At 42.2% G+C, this 26,181-nt stretch overlaps 1 protein-coding gene across 3 annotated transcripts in view; it reads right to left on the minus strand.

Annotated features, from left to right (window-relative positions):
* The window catches only part of baiap2l2a (BAR/IMD domain containing adaptor protein 2 like 2a), a 54,240-nt gene that overhangs the window by 15,454 nt on the left and 12,605 nt on the right, over window positions 1-26,181 (minus strand). For 2 of the 3 annotated variants that reach the window (XM_078951402.1, XM_078951401.1), the window contains exons 4-7: window positions 6,494-6,555; window positions 6,343-6,414; window positions 6,121-6,189; window positions 5,890-6,021 (exon numbers count right to left, since the gene is read on the minus strand). In XM_078951402.1, the coding sequence (XP_078807528.1) occupies window positions 5,890-6,021; window positions 6,121-6,189; window positions 6,343-6,414; window positions 6,494-6,555 (335 nt within the window). Of the gene's footprint in view, window positions 1-5,889; window positions 6,022-6,120; window positions 6,190-6,342; window positions 6,415-6,493; window positions 6,556-8,101; window positions 8,148-26,181 lie in introns of those variants that run through there. The other variant, XM_078951403.1, reaches the window with a different exon arrangement.

Here is a 26,181-nt window from a genome sequence, read left to right on the forward strand (position 1 = left end):
AATAATAATAATTAAAGCTACAAGTAGCATTTAGCGGGCCCGAGCACGTGCGACCGCATGGCACGAGCGACCGCCCCGTGAGCAACACCCTGCTCGAGCCATTCTCGTCGTTTTTTCTTGTCCATTCTGGAGCTCCAAGCTATTTTTAATACGACAGCAGCCTGGGGGGGGGGGGGGGGGGGGGCTGTAATCTGTTGCCTTAAGGGACAAAGACTTTTGCATATAGCATGAAAAAAATTCAAGCAATGATGATAATTGCTATCACTGTCCCTAAGGATGAGAACAATAGAACTCATTCAATTTCCACTACAATGTCTAGATGAGTGTCAGCTATGTCTGATAACTTGGCCAATTAGCTGGACCGGGATCTTGCAAAGTGCAGGTGGTTAACGTCCAGTGTGATGAGTCTGTGGACGGCAACAGTACAGCATAGCTTTTGGTTTCCACAAGAGAAGAACTCCTGACACATCTGCCCTAACAGACAATTACAAGAGGAGTTGAAATGTATAACACGGTGAAGGAGTTTTTGTGCAGAAAAAGGTACAATTAGAAAAGCTGGTAGCAGTGACTGCAGATGGGACTCCTGCTATGATCAATAGACAAACAGGTTTCATCACTCACTGTAAAGCTGACCCAGACTTTCCAAAATGTCTGCATTACTGCTGCGTCATTCACCAGCAGGCCTTATGTGCAGAAGTGATTGGCTCTGGACATATAATGACTCTTATTCTGAAAATCGTAAACAACCTCAGCTGCAAAGCTAAACAGCACAGGATTTTTAAGGTGCTATTGGAGGAGATGTCTGTTGAATATGGTGAATATGAACATTGTGAATCTGAACTTGCATTCTTGACTGACATTACTGGAAAACTAAACCACTTGATCTGCGAGCTGCAAGACAATGGCAAAACTATTTTTTTTTGACCAGCCTGCCTGAGCCAGTGTTTTTCTTGTGGGGATCTTTTCTGCCAGGGCTTGTCAGCTTGGTCAGTGGATGTTGCTGCAGTTGTCTACCTTGCTGGGACAGCTGGAGTTAAACACAGCAGCTCACGGCTCTGAAGTGGACCCCGTTGCTGTCCCAGTCTGGATGGGCACTGTGGCGATGTTCCAATGGCCAGGCTGGCTCCTGGTATAAAGAGATTCCCAAATACCATTTCCTAACCGCAGAGCCAAGGATGTGTTTACATGTTTAGGTCAAAAATGTGATGGACAGCTTCATGTTGTCTAAACATGCCACCCTGTTATTAATCCAGTTGATATGGTTCTCCATCTGTGTCTAGGTGATAGAAAAGCATTTTTTTTTATATTTAGAGCTCTAAGCAAACAAACAGTTGTCTATATAAAAGAGCTTTTACAATTGTGCACTTTTAGCAGGTCTCTGAGTTCATGTGACCAATGTATGGTGGATTTTCACAGACCTTGTTTAAAACTGAAGGTGAGAGAGACTTAGAGAAATGGCTTCATTGTTCTGGAGTTCTTTGTTTCATCCACAGAAGTGTAGAATTGGTGATTGATTTTGAAAAGCTGCTAAAAAAAGTATCTTTTTCAAATTGCAATTTCTAACTTGGGTTTTACATTTTGTGTTCCATTTTTTGTGCTTTAATTGGGAAGCATTTGTTATTTGTTTGGTGTTTTTAAGGTTCTGCAAATATACACATCATTTTTTAGAGACATTTGTTATCAGTTGTGTTTGTTGATTTGTAGTTTAATTTCATTGGATGTATAGATGTCGTGTGGGGGGGAGGCTCGAGAGCAGGTAGGACCCAGGCGCAGAGACGGGAGGCAAACGGGTTCAGGGCAAGTGGGTTTATTTAACTAACAAAAAGCGCTGCAGAGCAGGATGACAAAACTAAAAACAAAAACTTACTGTGGCATGGCAAGGGACATGGACGCCAGACAAGAAGACGTGATCAACATGAGCAGAAGTTAATGGACCAGCACAGGAGGAAGGCAGAGACAAGACTTATATACAGACAGGGCAGACAAGACACAGGTGAACACGATTAGGGCAGATGGGGACCAAAGGAAGTAAAACTCAAGAAACATGACAAGACAGGAAACCTTTCAAAATAAAACAGGAAACAGAACCAAACAAGACAGAACAAGAACTAAAGCGAAAAAAAAGACAACAAACTGAAACCATGACAATAGAAAGGAAAAGAAGTTCAAACATTGATTATAAAAAAGGATATAAGAGATAAAAAAAAAAGAAAAAGGAAAAGAAAAAAGATAAAATATTGATTTAATTGCATTTTGAATGAATAAAAAACAATGATTAATAGAATCAGAATCAGAATCAGAAATCAGAAAAAGTTTTATTGCCAGGTTCAGTAGAGCGCACTTTACAAAACGAGGAATTTGACTTGGTGTATAGTGCAATTAAGAATAAGTTAAAAATTAAGTTAACAACAACAACACACTATATACAGTAGAGTAAGGTGAATTAAAGTGGGAGCACAGATGGGCTGGGATGGTGGGGCCTGTAAGTGGCACCGACAGTCCTTTGGTGGGCGGGGGGGGGGGGGGGAGGGGGGGTCACCTGGGGGAGTTGGGGTACTGTTCAGCAGGCTGACTGCAGTGGGGAAGAAGCTGTTCTTGTGGCGCGAGGTCCTGATGGACCGGAGCCTCTTGCCAGAAGGGAGGGGCCGAAAGAGATTATGTCCTGGATGAGAGGGGTTGGCTACAATCCTGGCTGCCCGCCTCCAGGTCCTGGAGATGTGCAGCTCCTGGAGAGACGGGAGGTGGCAGCCGATCACCTTCTCTGCTGAGTGGATGACGCGTTGCAGCTTGGCCTTGTCTCTGGCCGTGGCCGCAGCGAACCAGACTGTGATGGAGGACGTGAGGGTGGATTCGATGATGGCGGTGTAAAAGTCTACCAGCATCTTTTCAGGGAGGTGAAACTTCTTCAGCTGCCTCAGGAAGTACATCCTCTGCTGGACCTTCTTAGTGATGGAGCTGATGTTCTGCTCCCACTTGAAGTCCTGGCTGATGATGGTTCCCAGGAAGCAGAAGGACTCCACAGAGGTCACCGGGGAGTCACAGAGGATGACAGGGGGGAGGGGGGCTGGGGCCTTCCTGAAGTCCACTGTCATCTCCACTGTCTTCAGAGCATTAAGCTCCAGGTTGTTAGCGCTGCACTATGACACCAGCCTGGCTATTTCACTCCTGTAGGCCGACTCATCTCCGTCAGAGATGAGGCCGATGAGTGTGGTGTCGTCAGCAAACTTCAGGAGTTTGACAGACAGGTGACCAGCTGTGCAGCTGTTTGTGTACAGGGAGAGTAACAGGGGTGAAAGGACACAGCCCTGGGGGGATCCGGTGCTTGTGGTCCGAGTATCTGAGACGAGCTTCCCCAGCCTCACATACTGCTGTCTGTCCGTCAGGAAGTCTGTGATCCACCTGCAGGTGGAGTCAGGCACATTCATCTTGGAGAGTTTTTAATACTAAAGATGTATGAAAGACATACCGAAAAAATGTCTTTCAGTGTTTAACTGGCTGTCTTTGGATTATGCATGCCTGAGTAATGACCATTCTTACTCCTCATCTCTCTGTTCACTGCTTGCTAATTTACATAGCAGGGGTCCCAGCAGGAGGGGGCGGGGTTGTAACACGACTCCTTCAGCAGAGCCAGGCTGAGAGAGGCTTTGACATGTAAGATGTTAGATGTTAGAATGCCAGATGTTAGAATGACCAGTTCATTTTATATCTATATAAATATTCAGGTAGCTATGGGACATGTTCAGCTTTAGGTCTGTGAAAATTGGTGTCGATTGTTGAAACATAAGTTACCATAAAAAAATGTTTGTTTGGAGTCTAGACAGATTTAACACAGGTTTTTGGATGAAAAGGATTTTTTATAAATCATCTGTTACACTTTTAAGTCTGAAAAAAATATGGAAGGCAGCAAACACAGATCCCTACCGTTTTTAATTTTTTTGTGCTGATATTTGAAAGATAAGTTATGCAAAAAAATAGGTGTTTGCAGTTTTGCCTAAAAAGACGTTTTCGGACCTTTTTGGATGTAATGCTCTCTAAGATGTCACCTGTAACTTCAATCATTCTGAATTTTTTTAGGAAGCAGTAGCACATAAATGCCTATGAAAGTTGAATTCTTGGTGCTGATAACCTAAACAGAATTTATGCTAAAAATCTTTGTTCAGTCCAAAATTTCATTAAAAAAATCAAGTGATGAAGTTTCTCGTAGACCCTATAGTGTTACATATCAAAGCTGGAGGTTATTAAAGGCATCTAATTCTGAAATCTCAGCTTCCTGAGACAAACGGCTGATTTATAATAAATTTCTATTATTTGGGTGCACATAATCGACCACTTCCTGTTACGCAGGCACCGTCAGGTGTACACCCATGAAACTTTACATGATGAGAGAGGACCCTTCTGAGTATCTCCAGTTTTAATTTCATGCACATCGGACAAAGCAAAGAGAAAATACAGGGCAGAATGTGCCCAATGCAATAACTAGGTGGCGCTATAGAGCTCGTCCAAGATTGTCATATCCATGGGTTCAGAATAGAAGCTTCATCATATCCATTGAATTTCAGTGAGATTGGACAAGGAATGTGCACGTGAGAGCAATTTTTGTGTGCATAGCGAGATGCCCAACTTTGCCGCTCTGTCACGACCACACCCCCGCATTGAAAGTTATGGTTTTTTGTCAGAGTAAACTTCAATGGCTTTTCAACAGGTGGACGTCATTTTCAGGTGTGTCGGCTCATCCTACTCGGAGCAGTGATGCTCCAAGTCAAACATGTCATTTCCTCTTGCCAGCAGGTGGCGCTACACTTTTTCCAGATTCTTTCACTGCAGATGTGTTCAGAGTCAGACTACAATCATGCATATCAATTTTTGATCAGATTGGATTATGCATGGCTGAGTAATGGCCATTTTTCTTTTCATGGCGTGTTTTCGAAACAACGTCGAATTTCTACGCGCCGCCACGGTCACAAACTTCTGTAAAAACTTAAAAGCTTTGCAATTTAACATCGGACATGTGTCTAGTTTACAAAACCAAAGTTTGGAGTCATTATTCACAAATCTCTAGGAGGAGTTCGTTCTAGAAGGAGGCCTGCAAATGTCCAAAATAGAGCAAAAATGACATATTGACATCAATATAGCAGACTTCCTGTGCGACTGACAGCTTGGTACCTACAGACTTTTTTGTAGGTTTCCATCTGATGAACATGCCCTGAAAAAATCAAGCTTGTACGTTAAAGCGTATGCGGGGCGTCGGGACAAAAGTCAGTGTAGGTGGCGCTGTCGAGCCATTTTTGCGCACCCATGCCAATTTCTCATAAAATACGAAATTTTTCGCGACCCCTGATGTGTGTGCCAAATTTGGTGAGTTTTGGGGTATGTTAAAGGCCTCAAAAATGCGATTCTTCCGGCAGAAGAAAAATAATAATAATAATAATAAACCTAACAGATACAATAGGGTCCTTGCACTCCGTGCTCGGGCCCTAATAATAACTCTTACAGATACAATAGGGTCCTTGCACTCCGTGCTCGGGCCCTAATAATTGTATTCCTTACTAAATAATTGAAACATAAATCATTACCGTGTTACAATAAGAAATATAATTGGGTTACAGTTAGACGGCATTATGCAAACATGTTGTCATGGTAATGTCATGATAATGTTTATGATGTTATAGTAGAATGGTGTCGTAAATAGTGAATCAATAGTTCAGATATATTATTAGTGAATTAAGGTTATAAAAATGACCTGGAGCAACGACAGCCTGTTATGTTTCCACGTCACTGGAAACTCCCTTCCCTGATATTTCCCAGAATGGCAAACCAAAGTGATTTTTTAGGCAATGAGCCCAAGTCAAATATTGACGATTCACCAGGAATGAATGGTAACATGTTTACCCTGTTCATAAGCTGGGCCACGGACTGCATCAGGCTGTTGTGCTTCTCTGCCAGGAAGCGGAATCGCCTCTCCTCTTCCTTCAGAGCCTCGCCGTTGCTCTCCCTGAGGAAGCGCTCGAACTCACGAAAGTCCTGAGGGCACACATCGTTGACAGAGCAGGCAGTAGATGTAATGCAGAGAGGCATATAGTCAATATTCAGCCGTGCAGAAACAAGGAAGAGCAAATGAACCTGGCTGGCTCCTCTCCTCAGATGCATCTCCTGGTTATGGACCACTTTCTCATATTTCACCCGGCTGTCCTGTGGGACGATTCAAGTTAAACCTTCAACAAACCGCCCTGCGTTAAAGACGTCCAACTCCAAGTGATGATTGTAACAAACCAAACATGATCGATTTCTTATTAAAGTAATTAAAAGTCCATCTTCTTAGTCTCTTGTGTGATTCTCACTCACTGATAGGTAATTTCTATCCAGCCGAACATTCGTTTCCATCTTTTGAAGAACTTCTGAACTGAACCAGGAGAACTGGAAGAAAACACACACACATTTCACTGCAAAATTCTCTGAGTGTAAAGCAAACAAATTCTGTAAAGAGGCAGCGAACCATTCCTTCCAGCTCCATGTTCAGCCTCCGCTGGTTCTCTGAGATCTGAATAAGAACGTCTCCTAAACGAGAAATAGATAATACGACATACTAAAACTGTGATGTAAATAATATGCAATTCTTTTATAATGTGGTAAAAGTTCTAAGGTAAAGCTCCTACAGCTAACTACAGAGGCCCTGAAGTGCAAATCACATTAACAAATCACGTATTGCAAAATCTTTCCAAAAAAAGCAAAAGAAAGGCAAGGCAAGGCAAGTTTATTTGTATAGCACAATTCATACACAAAGTAATTCAAGGTGCTTCACAAAACAGAAAAATGCATTAAAATCACAATACATCATAGAAATAATCAACGTAAAATTTACTTTAAAAGAAAAAAAAAAAAAAATTGAAAATTGATTTAAAAATAAAGGAAGGAAAGGAAAGAAAAGTGCAGATAGGACCTTTCAGTCATATACACGGCTAAACAGAAATGTTTTAAGTCTAGATTTGAACATGAACACAGAAGAGGCCTGTCTCATGACTTCAGGGAGGCTGTTCCAGATTTTAGCTGCAGAATATTGAAACGCTGATTCCCCTTGTTTAGTTCTGACTCTGGGAATCAACAGGAGGCCGGCCCCTGAGGTCCTCAGAGTACGAGATGGTTCATATGGCACTAACATGTCAGAGATGTACTTTGGTGCTCGGCCATGGAGAGACTTGTACACAAGCAGAGCTGCTTTGAAGTCTATTCTTTGAGGTACAGGGAGCCAGTGCAAAGACCTGAGCACAGGACTAATGTGATCATACTTCCTGGTTCTGGTCAGGACTCGAGCAGCAGCATTCTGGATGTACTGAAGCTGTTTTACAGCTCGTTCGGAGAGGCCGGTGAGCAGGCCGTTACAGTAGTCTAACCTACTGGAGACAAATGCATGAATAAGTATCTCCAGGTCTGGCTTTGACACTATGTTTTTGATTTTGGCAATGTTTTTCAGATGGTAAAATGCCGCTGATGTTACTGACTTGATATGGCTTTTAAAGTTCAGGTCAGAGTCCATGATTACCCCTAGATTTCTGACTTGATTTGAGGGTTTTAGAGACAGAGAATGAAGGTAGCTGCTGACAATTTCTCTTTGTTTCTGTGGGCCAAAAATAATAACTTCGGTCTTGTTTGAGTTTAGCTGGAGAAAGTTGTTCTGCATCCACGCACTGATCTGTTGGAGGCAGTGGCTGAGTGAATCCACCGGTCCATATTCACCTGTTGTCAGTGACACATAGATCTGAGTATCATCTGCATAGTTGTGATAAGATATGTTATTACTGCGTATTAACTGCCCTAGTGGCAGCATGTAGAGGTTGAACAGACAGGGTCCCAGGATCGATCCCTGGGGCACACCACAAGTCAAGGCCATGTAGTCTGAGACACAACTCCCAATTTCAACAAAATATTTCCTGTCTTCTAGATAAGACTTGAGCCAACTTAGGGCAGATCCAGAGATGCCAACCCAGTCTTGGAGTCTGTGCATAAGGATCCCATGATCAACAGTATCAAAGGCAGCATTTAGGTCTAGCAGGATTAAGACAGAGACTTTGCCATTCTCAGTGTTCAGGCGGATGTCGTTGGTTACCTTGATAAGAGCACTTTCTGTGCTATGATGGGGTCTAAAACCTGACTGGAAAACATCAAATGAATTGTTTAATAAGAGAAAATCAGTGAGCTGTTGGTAGACAACTTTTTGTTGTTTTGATGGTCTCTTGGACAGTTTGGTCAGTGACAGGTATAAAGTGAGTCAGCTTAGAGTGAGTAGGTGGCCGTTGGATAGTTATATGTGTTGTGGAGTTGATAGCTTTTTTAATGCCCTGAACCTTGTCATTAAAAAATACAGCAAACTCATTACATTTAGGTGTGCAAACCAGTTCTATTGGTAGAAGTGATAATGATAACAATAACAATAAATTGGAAAAATCAAAACAAAAGTAATGTTTCAGAAAACAAAAGCAATTTCTGGGAATCCAAATGAAATGTTAAAAAACGAAATGCAACAAGAAACTGAAGAAGTAGAGACTTTTGGGCATCACTAATTCGATGATGACGTTTGAGTTTTTTCAAATAACTCTTCAATTTCCAAATACTAGTAATAGTTTTATGATTAACATTGGGCATTTCCAGTGTCTGCTCATGCCAAATAACTTTCAGTTAAAATGATGGACAAAAATCATCATCTAGTTGGCGATGTTCCATAGCACTGACTTTTTCCGGTGTGTTTCATTTTTAATATTTTGTTTTGATTTCAAGAAATTAGTTTTGTTTTCCGAGATATTTCCTTTTTTATGTGTTTAATTGTTTTGTAAATGTCTTTTGGTTTTTGTTTGGATTTCTAAAATGTGATGCTATTTTGATTTTATTTTCTGTTTTGATTTTTTATTTGTCGTTGTGATTTTTAATATGTTTTTGATTTAAGTGATTTCATCATTCATCTTCTAATCCCTTTTATCCCTTTCGGGGTAAAAGAGCTGCTGGAGCCTATCCCAGCCACACACATTTTACACACTGGACAGGTCGCCAGTCTGTCGCAGGATTTAAGTGATTTGTTGGTGTGATTTGTACTACATGGCCACTGTAGCTCACAGACTAGGATAATGATGAAGGGGAAAGTGTATTTCTATTGATACTTTTGAGCTGTGTTGTCATGTTTGTTGCATTTTTAATTTTCTATCACAGATCACACATTCTAGATCATGTTTAGCTTAGAAAATGTGGAAACAATTGCCCTGACAAATCTTCTTTAAAGAGTCACAGAGTTGTTGCAGGAGTGTCAGTAAGTCTCCAAAGATTCTCAATTTTTTTCCCATTTTTGTTTGAGCCAGAAAGTCTTAAAGAGACAAAACTGAGAAAACACATAAAATGCATTAGTATCGCTGAACTGGTATTCATATATTTGCATTGCTTGGTTAACATTAATAATATTAGATTTTATTTTTCTCTTTTACAGATTCGTTTTCATCAGTTGCCAAACAGCCACACACTGTTTAGACAAACAGTGTCTAAACTGTTTCAAGAATTTGACAAGCTTTTCTGACATGTGTTAGTTTGAAAAGTCGTCTTTTCCAAAACGTTACTGCATATAAGAGCATATAAATGTAAAAAAAATTACTTACGGTTGGCACATTCAAAGACAAATTTGTGGAAAAAGGCTGTGGCCTTTTAATTAAAATGACTATAACATTTTTAGTTAAAAAGAGCACAAAAAAATGTTCAAGACCTCCTGTCAATTAGTTCATTATTCCAAAATTATTTCATTTTGCAATTAAAAAAAAGCATTTTCCTATTCTGTGCTTATACTTTTTGCGCAATATTAACACAATGGGAATTATTCATTGTCAAAAATTACTTACTTCATGCAAAAACTTCAGTTTGGTACATTTTTAGAAGCTAAAATGTGTAACTTGCTCATCGATTATTCTGATTTCTTGGTGATAGTGTTCATTTTCTCTTTCATAATTAACCTAAAGCTTTTCATTCCTGTTATAACAGATTGTTTTCGTGATTGAAACGTTTGCTTTCTCTGATTCATTCAAGGTTTCCAACATTTTTTATTGACCAATGTGGGTCAAACGGCGCACATCTGATAAGAGCTGTAAACCAGTGATGTTATTTCTTATAGTAAAATAAATAAATAAACTTAAATTTAATTTAATCTGCTGGATTTTTTCTAATATTATCTTTTTGCTTTCACATCTTGTTAGATACATAGGTCAGTTTGATAGATATGTAAGTTTGACAAAAGAGAACTCAGAATGACGTGTCATCCAAAAATGTATGCTAACATGTCTATTCTTCCCACATCCACAGATCTAACAGGAACAATAAAAATTAAAGCTACAAGTAGCATTTAGCGGGCCCGAGCACGTGCGACCGCATGGCACGAGCGACCGCCCCGTGAGCAACGCCCTGCTCGAGCCATTCTCGTCGTTTTTTCTTGTCCATTCTGGAGCTCCAAGCTATTGTTAATACGACAGCAGCCTGGGGGGGGGGGGGGGGGGGGGGCTGTAATCTGTTGCCTTAAGGGACAAAGACTTTTGCATATAGCATGAAAAAAATTCAAGCAATGATGATAATTGCTATCACTGTCCCTAAGGATGAGAACAATAGAACTCATTCAATTTCCACTACAATGTCTAGATGAGTGTCAGCTATGTCTGATAACTTGGCCAATTAGCTGGACCGGGATCTTGCAAAGTGCAGGTGGTTAACGTCCAGTGTGATGAGTCTGTGGACGGCAACAGTACAGCATAGCTTTTGGTTTCCACAAGAGAAGAACTCCTGACACATCTGCCCTAACAGACAACTACAAGAGGAGTTGAAATGTATAACACGGTGAAGGAGTTTTTGTGCAGAAAAAAGGTACAATTAGAAAAGCTGGTAGCAGTGACTGCAGATGGGACTCCTGCTATGATCAATAGACAAACAGGTTTCATCACTCACTGTAAAGCTGACCCAGACTTTCCAAAATGTCTGCATTACTGCTGCGTCATTCACCAGCAGGCCTTATGTGCAGAAGTGATTGGCTCTGGACATATAATGACTCTTATTCTGAAAATCGTAAACAACCTCAGCTGCAAGGCAAAACAGCACAGGATTTTTAAGGTGCTATTGGAGGAGATGTCTGTTGAATATGGTGAATATGAACATTGTGAATCTGAACTTGCATTCTTGACTGACATTACTAGAAAACTAAACCACTTGATCTGCGAGCTGCAAGACAATGGCAAAACTATTTTTTTTTGACCAGCCTGCCTGAGCCAGTGTTTTTCTTGTGGGGATCTTTTCTGCCAGGGCTTGTCAGCTTGGTCAGTGGATGTTGCTGCAGTTGTCTCCCTTGCTGGGACAGCTGGAGTTAAACACAGCAGCTCACGGCTCTGAAGTGGACCCCGTTGCTGTCCCAGTCTGGATGGGCACTGTGGCGATGTTCCAATGGCCAGGCTGGCTCCTGGTATAAAGAGATTCCCAAATACCATTTCCTAACCGCAGAGCCAAGGATGTGTTTGCATGTTTAGGTCAAAAATGTGATGGACAGCTTCATGTTGTCTAAACATGCCACCCTGTTATTAATCCAGTTGATATGGTTCTCCATCTGTGTCTAGGTGATAGAAAAGCATTTTTTTTATATTTAGAGCTCTAAGCAAACAAACAGTTGTCTATATAAAAGAGCTTTTACAATTGTGCACTTTTAGCAGGTCTCTGAGTTCATGTGACCAATGTATGGTGGATTTTCACAGACCTTGTTTAAAACTGAAGGTGAGAGAGACTTAGAGAAATGGCTTCATTGTTCTGGAGTACTTTGTTTCATCCACAGAAGAGTAGAATTGGTGATTGATTTTGAAAAGCTGCTGAAAAAAGTATCTTTTTCAAATTGCAATTTCTAACTTGGGTTTTACATTTTGTGTTCCATTTTTTGTGCTTTAATTGGGAAGCATTTGTTATTTGTTTGGTGTTTTTAAGGTTCTGCAAATATACACATCATTTTTTAGAGACATTTGTTATCAGTTGTGTTTGTTGATTTGTAGTTTAATTTCATTGGATGTATAGATGTCGTGTGGGGGGGAGGCTCGAGAGCAGGTAGGACCCAGGCGCAGAGACGGGAGGCAAACGGGTTCAGGGCAAGTGGATTTATTTAACTAACAAAAAGCGCTGCAGAGCAGGATGACAAAACTAAAAACAAAAACTTACTGTGGCATGGCAAGGGACATGGACGCTAGACAAGAAGACGTGATCAACATGAGCAGAAGTTAATGGACCAGCACAGGAGGAAGGCAGAGACAAGACTTATATACAGACAGGGCAGACAAGACACAGGTGAACACGATTAGGGCAGATGGGGACCAAAGGAAGTAAAACTCAAGAAACATGACAAGACAGGAAACCTTTCAAAATAAAACAGGAAACAGAACCAAACAAGGCAGAACAAGAACTAAAGCGAAAAACAAGACAACAAACTGAAACCATGACAATAGAAAGGAAAAGAAGTTCAAACATTGATTATAAAAAAGGATATAAGAGATAAAAAAAAAGAAAAAGGAAAAGAAAAAAGATAAAATATTGATTTAATTGCATTTTGAATGAATAAAAAACAATGATTAATAGAATCAGAATCAGAATCAGAAATCAGAAAAAGTTTTATTGCCAGGTTCAGTAGAGCGCACTTTACAAAACGAGGAATTTGACTTGGTGTATAGTGCAATTAAGAATAAGTTAAAAATTAAGTTAACAACAACAACACACTATATACAGTAGAGTAAGGTGAATTAAAGTGGGAGCACAGATGGGCTGGGATGGTGGGGCCTGTAAGTGGCACCGACAGTCCTTTGGTGGGCGGGGGGGGAGGGGGGGTCACCTGGGGGAGTTGGGGTTCTGTTCAGCAGGCTGGCTGCAGTGGGGAAGAAGCTGTTCTTGTGGCGCGAGGTCCTGGTCCTGATGGACCGGAGCCTCTTGCCAGAAGGGAGGGGCCGAAAGAGATTATGGATGAGAGGGGTTGGCTACAATCCTGGCTGCCTGCCTCCAGGTCCTGGAGATGTGCAGCTCCTGGAGAGACGGGAGGTGGCAGCCGATCACCTTCTCTGCTGAGTGGATGACGCGTTGCAGCTTGGCCTTGTCTCTGGCCGTGGCCGCAGCGAACCAGACTGTGATGGAGGACGTGAGGGTGGATTCGATGATGGCGGTGTAAAAGTCTACCAGCATCTTTTCAGGGAGGTGAAACTTCTTCAGCTGCCTCAGGAAGTACATCCTCTGCTGGACCTTCTTAGTGATGGAGCTGATGTTCTGCTCCCACTTGAGGTCCTGGCTGATGATGGTTCCCAGGAAGCAGAAGGACTCCACAGAGGTCACCGGGGAGTCACAGAGGATGACAGGGGGGAGGGGGGCTGGGGCCTTCCTGAAGTCCACTGTCATCTCCACTGTCTTCAGAGCATTAAGCTCCAGGTTGTTAGCGCTGCACTATGACACCAGCCTGGCTATTTCACTCCTGTAGGCCGACTCATCTCCGTCAGAGATGAGGCCGATGAGTGTGGTGTCGTCAGCAAACTTCAGGAGTTTGACAGACAGGTGACCAGCTGTGCAGCTGTTTGTGTACAGGGAGAGTAACAGGGGTGAAAGGACACAGCCCTGGGGGGATCGGGTGCTTGTGGTCCGAGTATCTGAGACGAGCTTCCCCAGCCTCACATACTGCTGTCTGTCCGTCAGGAAGTCTGTGATCCACCTGCAGGTGTGTACAGTGTGTACAGCAGAGGACTCAGCACACATCCCTGTGTGGAGCCTGTGCTCAGCGTCGGTGGAGGAGAGGTGGGGGTCAAGTTTGACTGTCTGTGGTCTGTTTGTCAGGAAGTCCTTGATCCACGAGCAGGTGAGTGGGTGGAGTCCTAGTTCAGACAGTTTGTTGACCAGAATGTCAGGAATGATTGTGTTAAAGGCTGAGCTATAGTCCACAAAGAGCATCCTGGCGTAGGTGTCTCTGTGTTCCAGGTGGCTCAGCGCAGTGTGGAGGGTGATGGAAATGGCATCATCCGTTGATCTGTTTGCTTTGTAAGCAAACTGGTGGGGGACGAAGATTGGAGGGAAGGAGTCTTTGATGTGTCCCAGGAGCAGCCGCTCCAGACACTTTGTGATGACAGCAGTGAGTGCAACTGGGCGGAAGTCCGTGAGGAAGGCTGTGGATGAGGACTTTTTGGGTATCGGGATGATAGTGGATGACTTCAGGCAAGCAGGGATGAAAGCCTGAGCTAGCGACAGGTTGAAGATTTTTGTGAAGACCTGGGAGAGTTGATCGGCGCAGGCCCGCAGAACCTTTCCGGGAACTCCATCAGGTCCCGCCGCTTTCCTGGGGTTTACCCTGCTGAACATCCGTGCCATCCGTGCCACGTCCATAAAGGCATTGTTTTTATATTTAGAGCTCTAAGCAACCAAACAGTTGTCTATATAAAAGAGCTTTTACAATTGTGCACTTTTAGCAGGCTGAAAAAATTATCTTTTTAAAATTGCCATTTCAAATTTGGGTTTTAAATTTTGTGTTCCATTTTTCTGTGCTTGTATTGGAAGGATTTGTTATTATTTTGTTTAAAAGTGCTACATATTGTATATACACATAATTTATTTAGAGAAATTTGCTATACGTTGTGTTTTTTGGTTTTGTAGTTTAATTTCATTGGATTTATATTAAGGAAAAGAAGTTGCAGCATTGATTAAAAAAGGATAAAAGAGACATTTACTGTCTAAGTCTTATGTTACATCTGTAGAACTGTACTGAGAGTTGGGTTTTGTTTTGGAGCACATTCATATGTTTTGTTTGTAAAAAAAAAAGATAAAATATTAAGTTAATTGCATTTTACATGACTAGAAAACCAATGATTATTCATAAAAATCTATGAAAGACATACAAAACAAATGAAAAAGCAGTCTGCCCTCCCTCTTGTGTCTAAACTCTTGTCACCTCACCTCTGGGTTAGTTAGCATACGAACAGGCAGCTGGTGTGTGTGTGTGTGTGGGGGGGGGTGTGAAATTTGACTCCAGCAACAGGTCAGATTGAGGAGCAGGCTGCAGCATAAGGAAAAAACTGAAGCATGTAAGAGGAAATGACATCCTACAGTTGACCAGTTCATTTTATATCTGTAAAGAATATTCAATAAGCATTTAGACATGTTCAGCTATATGCGTGTGAAACTTGGTGTGGATATTTGAAGCATAAGTAATTTTAAAACACACTTGTTTGGAGTCCAGACGGAAAAAGCACAGGTTTTGGGATGAATCAGGATTTTTTTAAAATCATCTGTTTCACCTGGACTTCTGAAAAAAATATGGAAGGCAGCAAACACAGATCCCTACATTTAAAAAAATAAATGGTGTTGATATATGATGATTAAGTTATGAAAAAAAATAGGTGTTTGTAGTTTTGCCTAAAAAGACGTTTTCGGACCTTTTTGGATGAAATGTTGAATAAAAGTTCACCTGTAACTTCAATAATTCTGAATTTTTTTAGGAAGCAGTAGCACATAAATGCCTATGAAAGTTGAATTCTTGGTGCTGATAACCTAAACAGAATTTATGCTAAAAATCTTTGTTCAGTCCAAAATTTCATTAAAAAAATCAAGTGATGAAGTTTCTCGTAGACCCTATAGTGTTACATATCAAAGCTGGAGGTTATTAAAGGCATCTAATTCTGAAATCTCAGCTTCCTGAGACAAACGGCTGATTTATAATAAATTTCTATTATTTGGGTGCACATAATCGACCACTTCCTGTTACGCAGGCACCGTCAGGTGTACACCCATGAAACTTTACATGATGAGAGAGGACCCTTCTGAGTATCTCCAGTTTTAATTTCATGCACATCGGACAAAGCAAAGAGAAAATACAGGGCAGAATGTGCCCAATGCAATAACTAGGTGGCGCTATAGAGCTCGTCCAAGATTGTCATATCCATGGGTTCAGAATAGAAGCTTCATCATATCCATTGAATTTCAGTGAGATTGGACAAGGAATGTGCACGTGAGAGCAACTTTTGTGTGCATGGCGAGACGCCCAACTTTGCCGCTCTGTCACGACCACACCCCCGCATTGAAAGTTATGGTTTTTTGTCAGAGTAAACTTCAATGGCTTTTCAACAGGTGGACGTCATTTTCAGGTGTGTCAGCTCATCCTACTCGGAGCAGTGATGCTCCAAGTAAAACATGTCATTTCCTCTTGCCAGCAGGTGGCGCTACACTTTTTCCAGATTCTTTCACTGCAGATGTGTTCAGAGTCAGACTACAATCATGCATATCAATTTTTGATCAGATTGGATTATGCATGGCTGAGTAATGGCCATTTTTCTTTTCATGGCGTGTTTTCGAAACAAGGTCGAATTTCTACGCGCCGCCACGGTCACAAACTTCTGTAAAAACTTAAAAGCTTTGCAATTTAACATCGGACATGTGTCTAGTTTACAAAACCAAAGTTTGGAGTCATTATTCACAAATCTCTAGGAGGAGTTCGTTCTAGAAGGAGGCCTGCAAATGTCCAAAATAGAGCAAAAATGACATATTGACATCAATATAGCAGACTTCCTGTGCGACTGACAGCTTGGTACCTACAGACTTTTTTGTAGGTTTCCATCTGATGAACATGCCCTGAAAAAATCAAGCTTGTATGTCAAAGCATATGCGGGGGCTCGGGACAAATGTCACTGTAGGTGGCGCTGTCGAGCCGTTTTTGTGCGCCCATGCCAATCTCCTGTAAAATACGAAATTTTTCGCGACTCCTGATGTGTGTGCCAAATTTGGTGAGTTTTGGGGTATGTTAAAGGCCTCAAAAAGGCGACTCTTCCGTCGGAAGAAAAAGAATAATAATAATTAAAGCTACAAGTAGCATTTAGCGGGCCCGAGCACGTGCGACCGCATGGCACGAGCGACCGCCCCGTGAGCAACGCCCTGCTCGAGCCATTCTCGTCGTTTTTTCTTGTCCATTCTGGAGCTCCAAGCTATTGTTAATACGACAGCAGCCTGGGGGGGGGGGGGGGGGGGGGGGGGCTGTAATCTGTTGCCTTAAGGGACAAAGACTTTTGCATATAGCATGAAAAAAATTCAAGCAATGATGATAATTGCTATCACTGTCCCTAAGGATGAGAACAATAGAACTCATTCAATTTCCACTACAATGTCTAGATGAGTGTCAGCTATGTCTGATAACTTGGCCAATTAGCTGGACCGGGATCTTGCAAAGTGCAGGTGGTTAACGTCCAGTGTGATGAGTCTGTGGACGGCAACAGTACAGCATAGCTTTTGGTTTCCACAAGAGAAGAACTCCTGACACATCTGCCCTAACAGACAACTACAAGAGGAGTTGAAATGTATAACACGGTGAAGGAGTTTTTGTGCAGAAAAAAGGTACAATTAGAAAAGCTGGTAGCAGTGACTGCAGATGGGACTCCTGCTATGATCAATAGACAAACAGGTTTCATCACTCACTGTAAAGCTGACCCAGACTTTCCAAAATGTCTGCATTACTGCTGCGTCATTCACCAGCAGGCCTTATGTGCAGAAGTGATTGGCTCTGGACATATAATGACTCTTATTCTGAAAATCGTAAACAACCTCAGCTGCAAGGCAAAACAGCACAGGATTTTTAAGGTGCTATTGGAGGAGATGTCTGTTGAATATGGTGAATATGAACATTGTGAATCTGAACTTGCATTCTTGACTGACATTACTAGAAAACTAAACCACTTGATCTGCGAGCTGCAAGACAATGGCAAAACTATTTTTTTTTGACCAGCCTGCCTGAGCCAGTGTTTTTCTTGTGGGGATCTTTTCTGCCAGGGCTTGTCAGCTTGGTCAGTGGATGTTGCTGCAGTTGTCTCCCTTGCTGGGACAGCTGGAGTTAAACACAGCAGCTCACGGCTCTGAAGTGGACCCCGTTGCTGTCCCAGTCTGGATGGGCACTGTGGCGATGTTCCAATGGCCAGGCTGGCTCCTGGTATAAAGAGATTCCCAAATACCATTTCCTAACCGCAGAGCCAAGGATGTGTTTGCATGTTTAGGTCAAAAATGTGATGGACAGCTTCATGTTGTCTAAACATGCCACCCTGTTATTAATCCAGTTGATATGGTTCTCCATCTGTGTCTAGGTGATAGAAAAGCATTTTTTTTATATTTAGAGCTCTAAGCAAACAAACAGTTGTCTATATAAAAGAGCTTTTACAATTGTGCACTTTTAGCAGGTCTCTGAGTTCATGTGACCAATGTATGGTGGATTTTCACAGACCTTGTTTAAAACTGAAGGTGAGAGAGACTTAGAGAAATGGCTTCATTGTTCTGGAGTACTTTGTTTCATCCACAGAAGAGTAGAATTGGTGATTGATTTTGAAAAGCTGCTGAAAAAAGTATCTTTTTCAAATTGCAATTTCTAACTTGGGTTTTACATTTTGTGTTCCATTTTTTGTGCTTTAATTGGGAAGCATTTGTTATTTGTTTGGTGTTTTTAAGGTTCTGCAAATATACACATCATTTTTTAGAGACATTTGTTATCAGTTGTGTTTGTTGATTTGTAGTTTAATTTCATTGGATGTATAGATGTCGTGTGGGGGGGAGGCTCGAGAGCAGGTAGGACCCAGGCGCAGAGACGGGAGGCAAACGGGTTCAGGGCAAGTGGATTTATTTAACTAACAAAAAGCGCTGCAGAGCAGGATGACAAAACTAAAAACAAAAACTTACTGTGGCATGGCAAGGGACATGGACGCTAGACAAGAAGACGTGATCAACATGAGCAGAAGTTAATGGACCAGCACAGGAGGAAGGCAGAGACAAGACTTATATACAGACAGGGCAGACAAGACACAGGTGAACACGATTAGGGCAGATGGGGACCAAAGGAAGTAAAACTCAAGAAACATGACAAGACAGGAAACCTTTCAAAATAAAACAGGAAACAGAACCAAACAAGGCAGAACAAGAACTAAAGCGAAAAACAAGACAACAAACTGAAACCATGACAATAGAAAGGAAAAGAAGTTCAAACATTGATTATAAAAAAGGATATAAGAGATAAAAAAAAAGAAAAAGGAAAAGAAAAAAGATAAAATATTGATTTAATTGCATTTTGAATGAATAAAAAACAATGATTAATAGAATCAGAATCAGAATCAGAAATCAGAAAAAGTTTTATTGCCAGGTTCAGTAGAGCGCACTTTACAAAACGAGGAATTTGACTTGGTGTATAGTGCAATTAAGAATAAGTTAAAAATTAAGTTAACAACAACAACACACTATATACAGTAGAGTAAGGTGAATTAAAGTGGGAGCACAGATGGGCTGGGATGGTGGGGCCTGTAAGTGGCACCGACAGTCCTTTGGTGGGCGGGGGGGGAGGGGGGGTCACCTGGGGGAGTTGGGGTTCTGTTCAGCAGGCTGGCTGCAGTGGGGAAGAAGCTGTTCTTGTGGCGCGAGGTCCTGGTCCTGATGGACCGGAGCCTCTTGCCAGAAGGGAGGGGCCGAAAGAGATTATGGATGAGAGGGGTTGGCTACAATCCTGGCTGCCTGCCTCCAGGTCCTGGAGATGTGCAGCTCCTGGAGAGACGGGAGGTGGCAGCCGATCACCTTCTCTGCTGAGTGGATGACGCGTTGCAGCTTGGCCTTGTCTCTGGCCGTGGCCGCAGCGAACCAGACTGTGATGGAGGACGTGAGGGTGGATTCGATGATGGCGGTGTAAAAGTCTACCAGCATCTTTTCAGGGAGGTGAAACTTCTTCAGCTGCCTCAGGAAGTACATCCTCTGCTGGACCTTCTTAGTGATGGAGCTGATGTTCTGCTCCCACTTGAGGTCCTGGCTGATGATGGTTCCCAGGAAGCAGAAGGACTCCACAGAGGTCACCGGGGAGTCACAGAGGATGACAGGGGGGAGGGGGGCTGGGGCCTTCCTGAAGTCCACTGTCATCTCCACTGTCTTCAGAGCATTAAGCTCCAGGTTGTTAGCGCTGCACTATGACACCAGCCTGGCTATTTCACTCCTGTAGGCCGACTCATCTCCGTCAGAGATGAGGCCGATGAGTGTGGTGTCGTCAGCAAACTTCAGGAGTTTGACAGACAGGTGACCAGCTGTGCAGCTGTTTGTGTACAGGGAGAGTAACAGGGGTGAAAGGACACAGCCCTGGGGGGATCGGGTGCTTGTGGTCCGAGTATCTGAGACGAGCTTCCCCAGCCTCACATACTGCTGTCTGTCCGTCAGGAAGTCTGTGATCCACCTGCAGGTGTGTACAGTGTGTACAGCAGAGGACTCAGCACACATCCCTGTGTGGAGCCTGTGCTCAGCGTCGGTGGAGGAGAGGTGGGGGTCAAGTTTGACTGTCTGTGGTCTGTTTGTCAGGAAGTCCTTGATCCACGAGCAGGTGAGTGGGTGGAGTCCTAGTTCAGACAGTTTGTTGACCAGAATGTCAGGAATGATTGTGTTAAAGGCTGAGCTATAGTCCACAAAGAGCATCCTGGCGTAGGTGTCTCTGTGTTCCAGGTGGCTCAGCGCAGTGTGGAGGGTGATGGAAATGGCATCATCCGTTGATCTGTTTGCTTTGTAAGCAAACTGGTGGGGGACGAAGATTGGAGGGAAGGAGTCTTTGATGTGTCCCAGGAGCAGCCGCTCCAGACACTTTGTGATGACAGCAGTGAGTGCAACTGGGCGGAAGTCCGTGAGGAAGGCTGTGGATGAGGACTTTTTGGGTATCGGGATGATAGTGGATGACTTCAGGCAAGCAGGGATGAAAGCCTGAGCTAGCGACAGGTTGAAGATTTTTGTGAAGACCTGGGAGAGTTGATCGGCGCAGGCCCGCAGAACCTTTCCGGGAACTCCATCAGGTCCCGCCGCTTTCCTGGGGTTTACCCTGCTGAACATCCGTGCCATCCGTGCCACGTCCATAAAGGCATTGTTTTTATATTTAGAGCTCTAAGCAACCAAACAGTTGTCTATATAAAAGAGCTTTTACAATTGTGCACTTTTAGCAGGCTGAAAAAATTATCTTTTTAAAATTGCCATTTCAAATTTGGGTTTTAAATTTTGTGTTCCATTTTTCTGTGCTTGTATTGGAAGGATTTGTTATTATTTTGTTTAAAAGTGCTACATATTGTATATACACATAATTTATTTAGAGAAATTTGCTATACGTTGTGTTTTTTGGTTTTGTAGTTTAATTTCATTGGATTTATATTAAGGAAAAGAAGTTGCAGCATTGATTAAAAAAGGATAAAAGAGACATTTACTGTCTAAGTCTTATGTTACATCTGTAGAACTGTACTGAGAGTTGGGTTTTGTTTTGGAGCACATTCATATGTTTTGTTTGTAAAAAAAAAAGATAAAATATTAAGTTAATTGCATTTTACATGACTAGAAAACCAATGATTATTCATAAAAATCTATGAAAGACATACAAAACAAATGAAAAAGCAGTCTGCCCTCCCTCTTGTGTCTAAACTCTTGTCACCTCACCTCTGGGTTAGTTAGCATACGAACAGGCAGCTGGTGTGTGTGTGTGTGTGGGGGGGGGTGTGAAATTTGACTCCAGCAACAGGTCAGATTGAGGAGCAGGCTGCAGCATAAGGAAAAAACTGAAGCATGTAAGAGGAAATGACATCCTACAGTTGACCAGTTCATTTTATATCTGTAAAGAATATTCAATAAGCATTTAGACATGTTCAGCTATATGCGTGTGAAACTTGGTGTGGATATTTGAAGCATAAGTAATTTTAAAACACACTTGTTTGGAGTCCAGACGGAAAAAGCACAGGTTTTGGGATGAATCAGGATTTTTTTAAAATCATCTGTTTCACCTGGACTTCTGAAAAAAATATGGAAGGCAGCAAACACAGATCCCTACATTTAAAAAAATAAATGGTGTTGATATATGATGATTAAGTTATGAAAAAAAATAGGTGTTTGTAGTTTTGCCTAAAAAGACGTTTTCGGACCTTTTTGGATGAAATGTTGAATAAAAGTTCACCTGTAACTTCAATAATTCTGAATTTTTTTAGGAAGCAGTAGCACATAAATGCCTATGAAAGTTGAATTCTTGGTGCTGATAACCTAAACAGAATTTATGCTAAAAATCTTTGTTCAGTCCAAAATTTCATTAAAAAAATCAAGTGATGAAGTTTCTCGTAGACCCTATAGTGTTACATATCAAAGCTGGAGGTTATTAAAGGCATCTAATTCTGAAATCTCAGCTTCCTGAGACAAACGGCTGATTTATAATAAATTTCTATTATTTGGGTGCACATAATCGACCACTTCCTGTTACGCAGGCACCGTCAGGTGTACACCCATGAAACTTTACATGATGAGAGAGGACCCTTCTGAGTATCTCCAGTTTTAATTTCATGCACATCGGACAAAGCAAAGAGAAAATACAGGGCAGAATGTGCCCAATGCAATAACTAGGTGGCGCTATAGAGCTCGTCCAAGATTGTCATATCCATGGGTTCAGAATAGAAGCTTCATCATATCCATTGAATTTCAGTGAGATTGGACAAGGAATGTGCACGTGAGAGCAACTTTTGTGTGCATGGCGAGACGCCCAACTTTGCCGCTCTGTCACGACCACACCCCCGCATTGAAAGTTATGGTTTTTTGTCAGAGTAAACTTCAATGGCTTTTCAACAGGTGGACGTCATTTTCAGGTGTGTCAGCTCATCCTACTCGGAGCAGTGATGCTCCAAGTAAAACATGTCATTTCCTCTTGCCAGCAGGTGGCGCTACACTTTTTCCAGATTCTTTCACTGCAGATGTGTTCAGAGTCAGACTACAATCATGCATATCAATTTTTGATCAGATTGGATTATGCATGGCTGAGTAATGGCCATTTTTCTTTTCATGGCGTGTTTTCGAAACAAGGTCGAATTTCTACGCGCCGCCACGGTCACAAACTTCTGTAAAAACTTAAAAGCTTTGCAATTTAACATCGGACATGTGTCTAGTTTACAAAACCAAAGTTTGGAGTCATTATTCACAAATCTCTAGGAGGAGTTCGTTCTAGAAGGAGGCCTGCAAATGTCCAAAATAGAGCAAAAATGACATATTGACATCAATATAGCAGACTTCCTGTGCGACTGACAGCTTGGTACCTACAGACTTTTTTGTAGGTTTCCATCTGATGAACATGCCCTGAAAAAATCAAGCTTGTATGTCAAAGCATATGCGGGGGCTCGGGACAAATGTCACTGTAGGTGGCGCTGTCGAGCCGTTTTTGTGCGCCCATGCCAATCTCCTGTAAAATACGAAATTTTTCGCGACTCCTGATGTGTGTGCCAAATTTGGTGAGTTTTGGGGTATGTTAAAGGCCTCAAAAAGGCGACTCTTCCGTCGGAAGAAAAAGAATAATAATTAAAGCTACAAGTAGCATTTAGCGGGCCCGAGCACGTGCGACCGCATGGCACGAGCGACCGCCCCGTGAGCAACGCCCTGCTCGAGCCATTCTCGTCGTTTTTTCTTGTCCATTCTGGAGCTCCAAGCTATTGTTAACACGACAGGTGCCTGGGGGGGGGGGGGGGGGTAATCTGTTGCCTTAAGGGACAAAGACTTTTGCATATAGCATGAAAAAAATTCAAGCAATGATGATAATTGCTATCACTGTCCCTAAGGATGAGAACAATAGAACTCATTCAATTTCCACTACAATGTCTAGATGAGTGTCAGCTATGTCTGATAACTTGGCCAATTAGCTGGACCGGGATCTTGCAAAGTGCAGGTGGTTAACGTCCAGTGTGATGAGTCTGTGGACGGCAACAGTACAGCATAGCTTTTGGTTTCCACAAGAGAAGAACTCCTGACACATCTGCCCTAACAGACAACTACAAGAGGAGTTGAAATGTATAACACGGTGAAGGAGTTTTTGTGCAGAAAAAGGTACAATTAGAAAAGCTGGTAGCAGTGACTGCAGATGGGACTCCTGCTATGATCAATAGACAAACAGGTTTCATCACTCACTGTAAAGCTGACCCAGACTTTCCAAAATGTCTGCATTACTGCTGCGTCATTCACCAGCAGGCCTTATGTGCAGAAGTGATTGGCTCTGGACATATAATGACTCTTATTCTGAAAATCGTAAACAACCTCAGCTGCAAAGCAAAACAGCACAGGATTTTTAAGGTGCTATTGGAGGAGATGTCTGTTGAATATGGTGAATATGAACATTGTGAATCTGAACTTGTATTCTTGACTGACATTACTGGAAAACTAAACCACTTGATCTGCGAGCTGCAAGACAATGGCAAAACTATTTTTTTTTGACCAGCCTGCCTGAGCCAGTGTTTTTCTTGTGGGGATCTTTTCTGCCAGGGCTTGTCAGCTTGGTCAGTGGATGTTGCTGCAGTTGTCTACCTTGCTGGGACAGCTGGAGTTAAACACAGCAGCTCACGGCTCTGAAGTGGACCCCGTTGCTGTCCTAGTCTGGATGGGCACTGTGGCGATGTTCCAACGGCCAGGCTGGCTCCTGGTATAAAGAGATTCCCAAATACCATTTCCTAACCGCAGAGCCAAGGATGTGTTTACATGTTTAGGTCAAAAATGTGATGGACAGCTTCATGTTGTCTATTGATGTAAGTTTAAACCTAAACATGCCACCCTGTTATTAATCCAGTTGATATGGTTCTCCATCTGTGTCTAGGTGATAGAAAAGCATTTTTTTTATATTTAGAGCTCCAAGCAAACAAACAGTTGTCTATATAAAAGAGCTTTTACAATTGTGCACTTTTAGCAGGTCTCTGAGTTCATGTGACCAATGTATGGTGGATTTTCACAGACCTTGTTTAAAACTGAAGGTGAGAGAGACTTAGAGAAATGGCTTCATTGTTCTGGAGTTCTTTGTTTCATCCACAGAAGAGTAGAATTGGTGATTGATTTTGAAAAGCTGCTGAAAAAAGTATCTTTTTCAAATTGCAATTTCTAACTTGGGTTTTACATTTTGTGTTCCATTTTTTGTGCTTTAATTGGGAAGCATTTGTTATTTGTTTGGTGTTTTTAAGGTTCTGCAAATATACACATCATTTTTTAGAGACATTTGTTATCAGTTGTGTTTGTTGATTTGTAGTTTAATTTCATTGGATGTATAGATGTCGTGTGGGGGGGAGGCTCGAGAGCAGGTAGGACCCAGGCGCAGAGACGGGAGGCAAACGGGTTCAGGGCAAGTGGGTTTATTTAACTAACAAAAAGCGCTGCAGAGCAGGATGACAAAACTAAAAACAAAAACTTACTGTGGCATGGCAAGGGACATGGACGCCAGACAAGAAGACGTGATCAACATGAGCAGAAGTTAATGGACCAGCACAGGAGGAAGGCAGAGACAAGACTTATATACAGACAGGGCAGACAAGACACAGGTGAACACGATTAGGGCAGATGGGGACCAAAGGAAGTAAAACTCAAGAAACATGACAAGACAGGAAACCTTTCAAAATAAAACAGGAAACAGAACCAAACAAGACAGAACAAGAACTAAAGCGAAAAAAAAGACAACAAACTGAAACCATGACAATAGAAAGGAAAAGAAGTTCAAACATTGATTATAAAAAAGGATATAAGAGATAAAAAAAAAAGAAAAAGGAAAAGAAAAAAGATAAAATATTGATTTAATTGCATTTTGAATGAATAAAAAACAATGATTAATAGAATCAGAATCAGAAATCAGAAAAAGTTTTATTGCCAGGTTCAGTAGAGCGCACTTTACAAAACGAGGAATTTGACTTGGTGTATAGTGCAATTAAGAATAAGTTAAAAATTAAGTTAACAACAACAACACACTATATACAGTAGAGTAAGGTGAATTAAAGTGGGAGCACAGATGGGCTGGGATGGTGGGGCCTGTAAGTGGCACCGACAGTCCTTTGGTGGGCGGGGGGGGGGGTCACCTGGGGGAGTTGGGGTTCTGTTCAGCAGGCTGGCTGCAGTGGGGAAGAAGCTGTTCTTGTGGCGCGAGGTCCTGGTCCTGATGGACCGGAGCCTCTTGCCAGAAGGGAGGGGCCGAAAGAGATTATGTCCTGGATGAGAGGGGTTGGCTACAATCTTGGCTGCCCGCCTCCAGGTCCTGGAGATGTGCAGCTCCTGGAGAGACGGGAGGTGGCAGCCGATCACCTTCTCTGCTGAGTGGATGACGCGTTGCAGCTTGGCCTTGTCTCTGGCCGTGGCCGCAGCGAACCAGACTGTGAT

Source organism: Oryzias latipes, chromosome 8, assembly GCF_053564925.1.
Source record: "Oryzias latipes strain Hd-rR chromosome 8, Olatipes_Hd-rR_3.1".
In the NCBI taxonomy this organism is placed as follows: Eukaryota; Metazoa; Chordata; class Actinopteri; order Beloniformes; family Adrianichthyidae; genus Oryzias; species Oryzias latipes.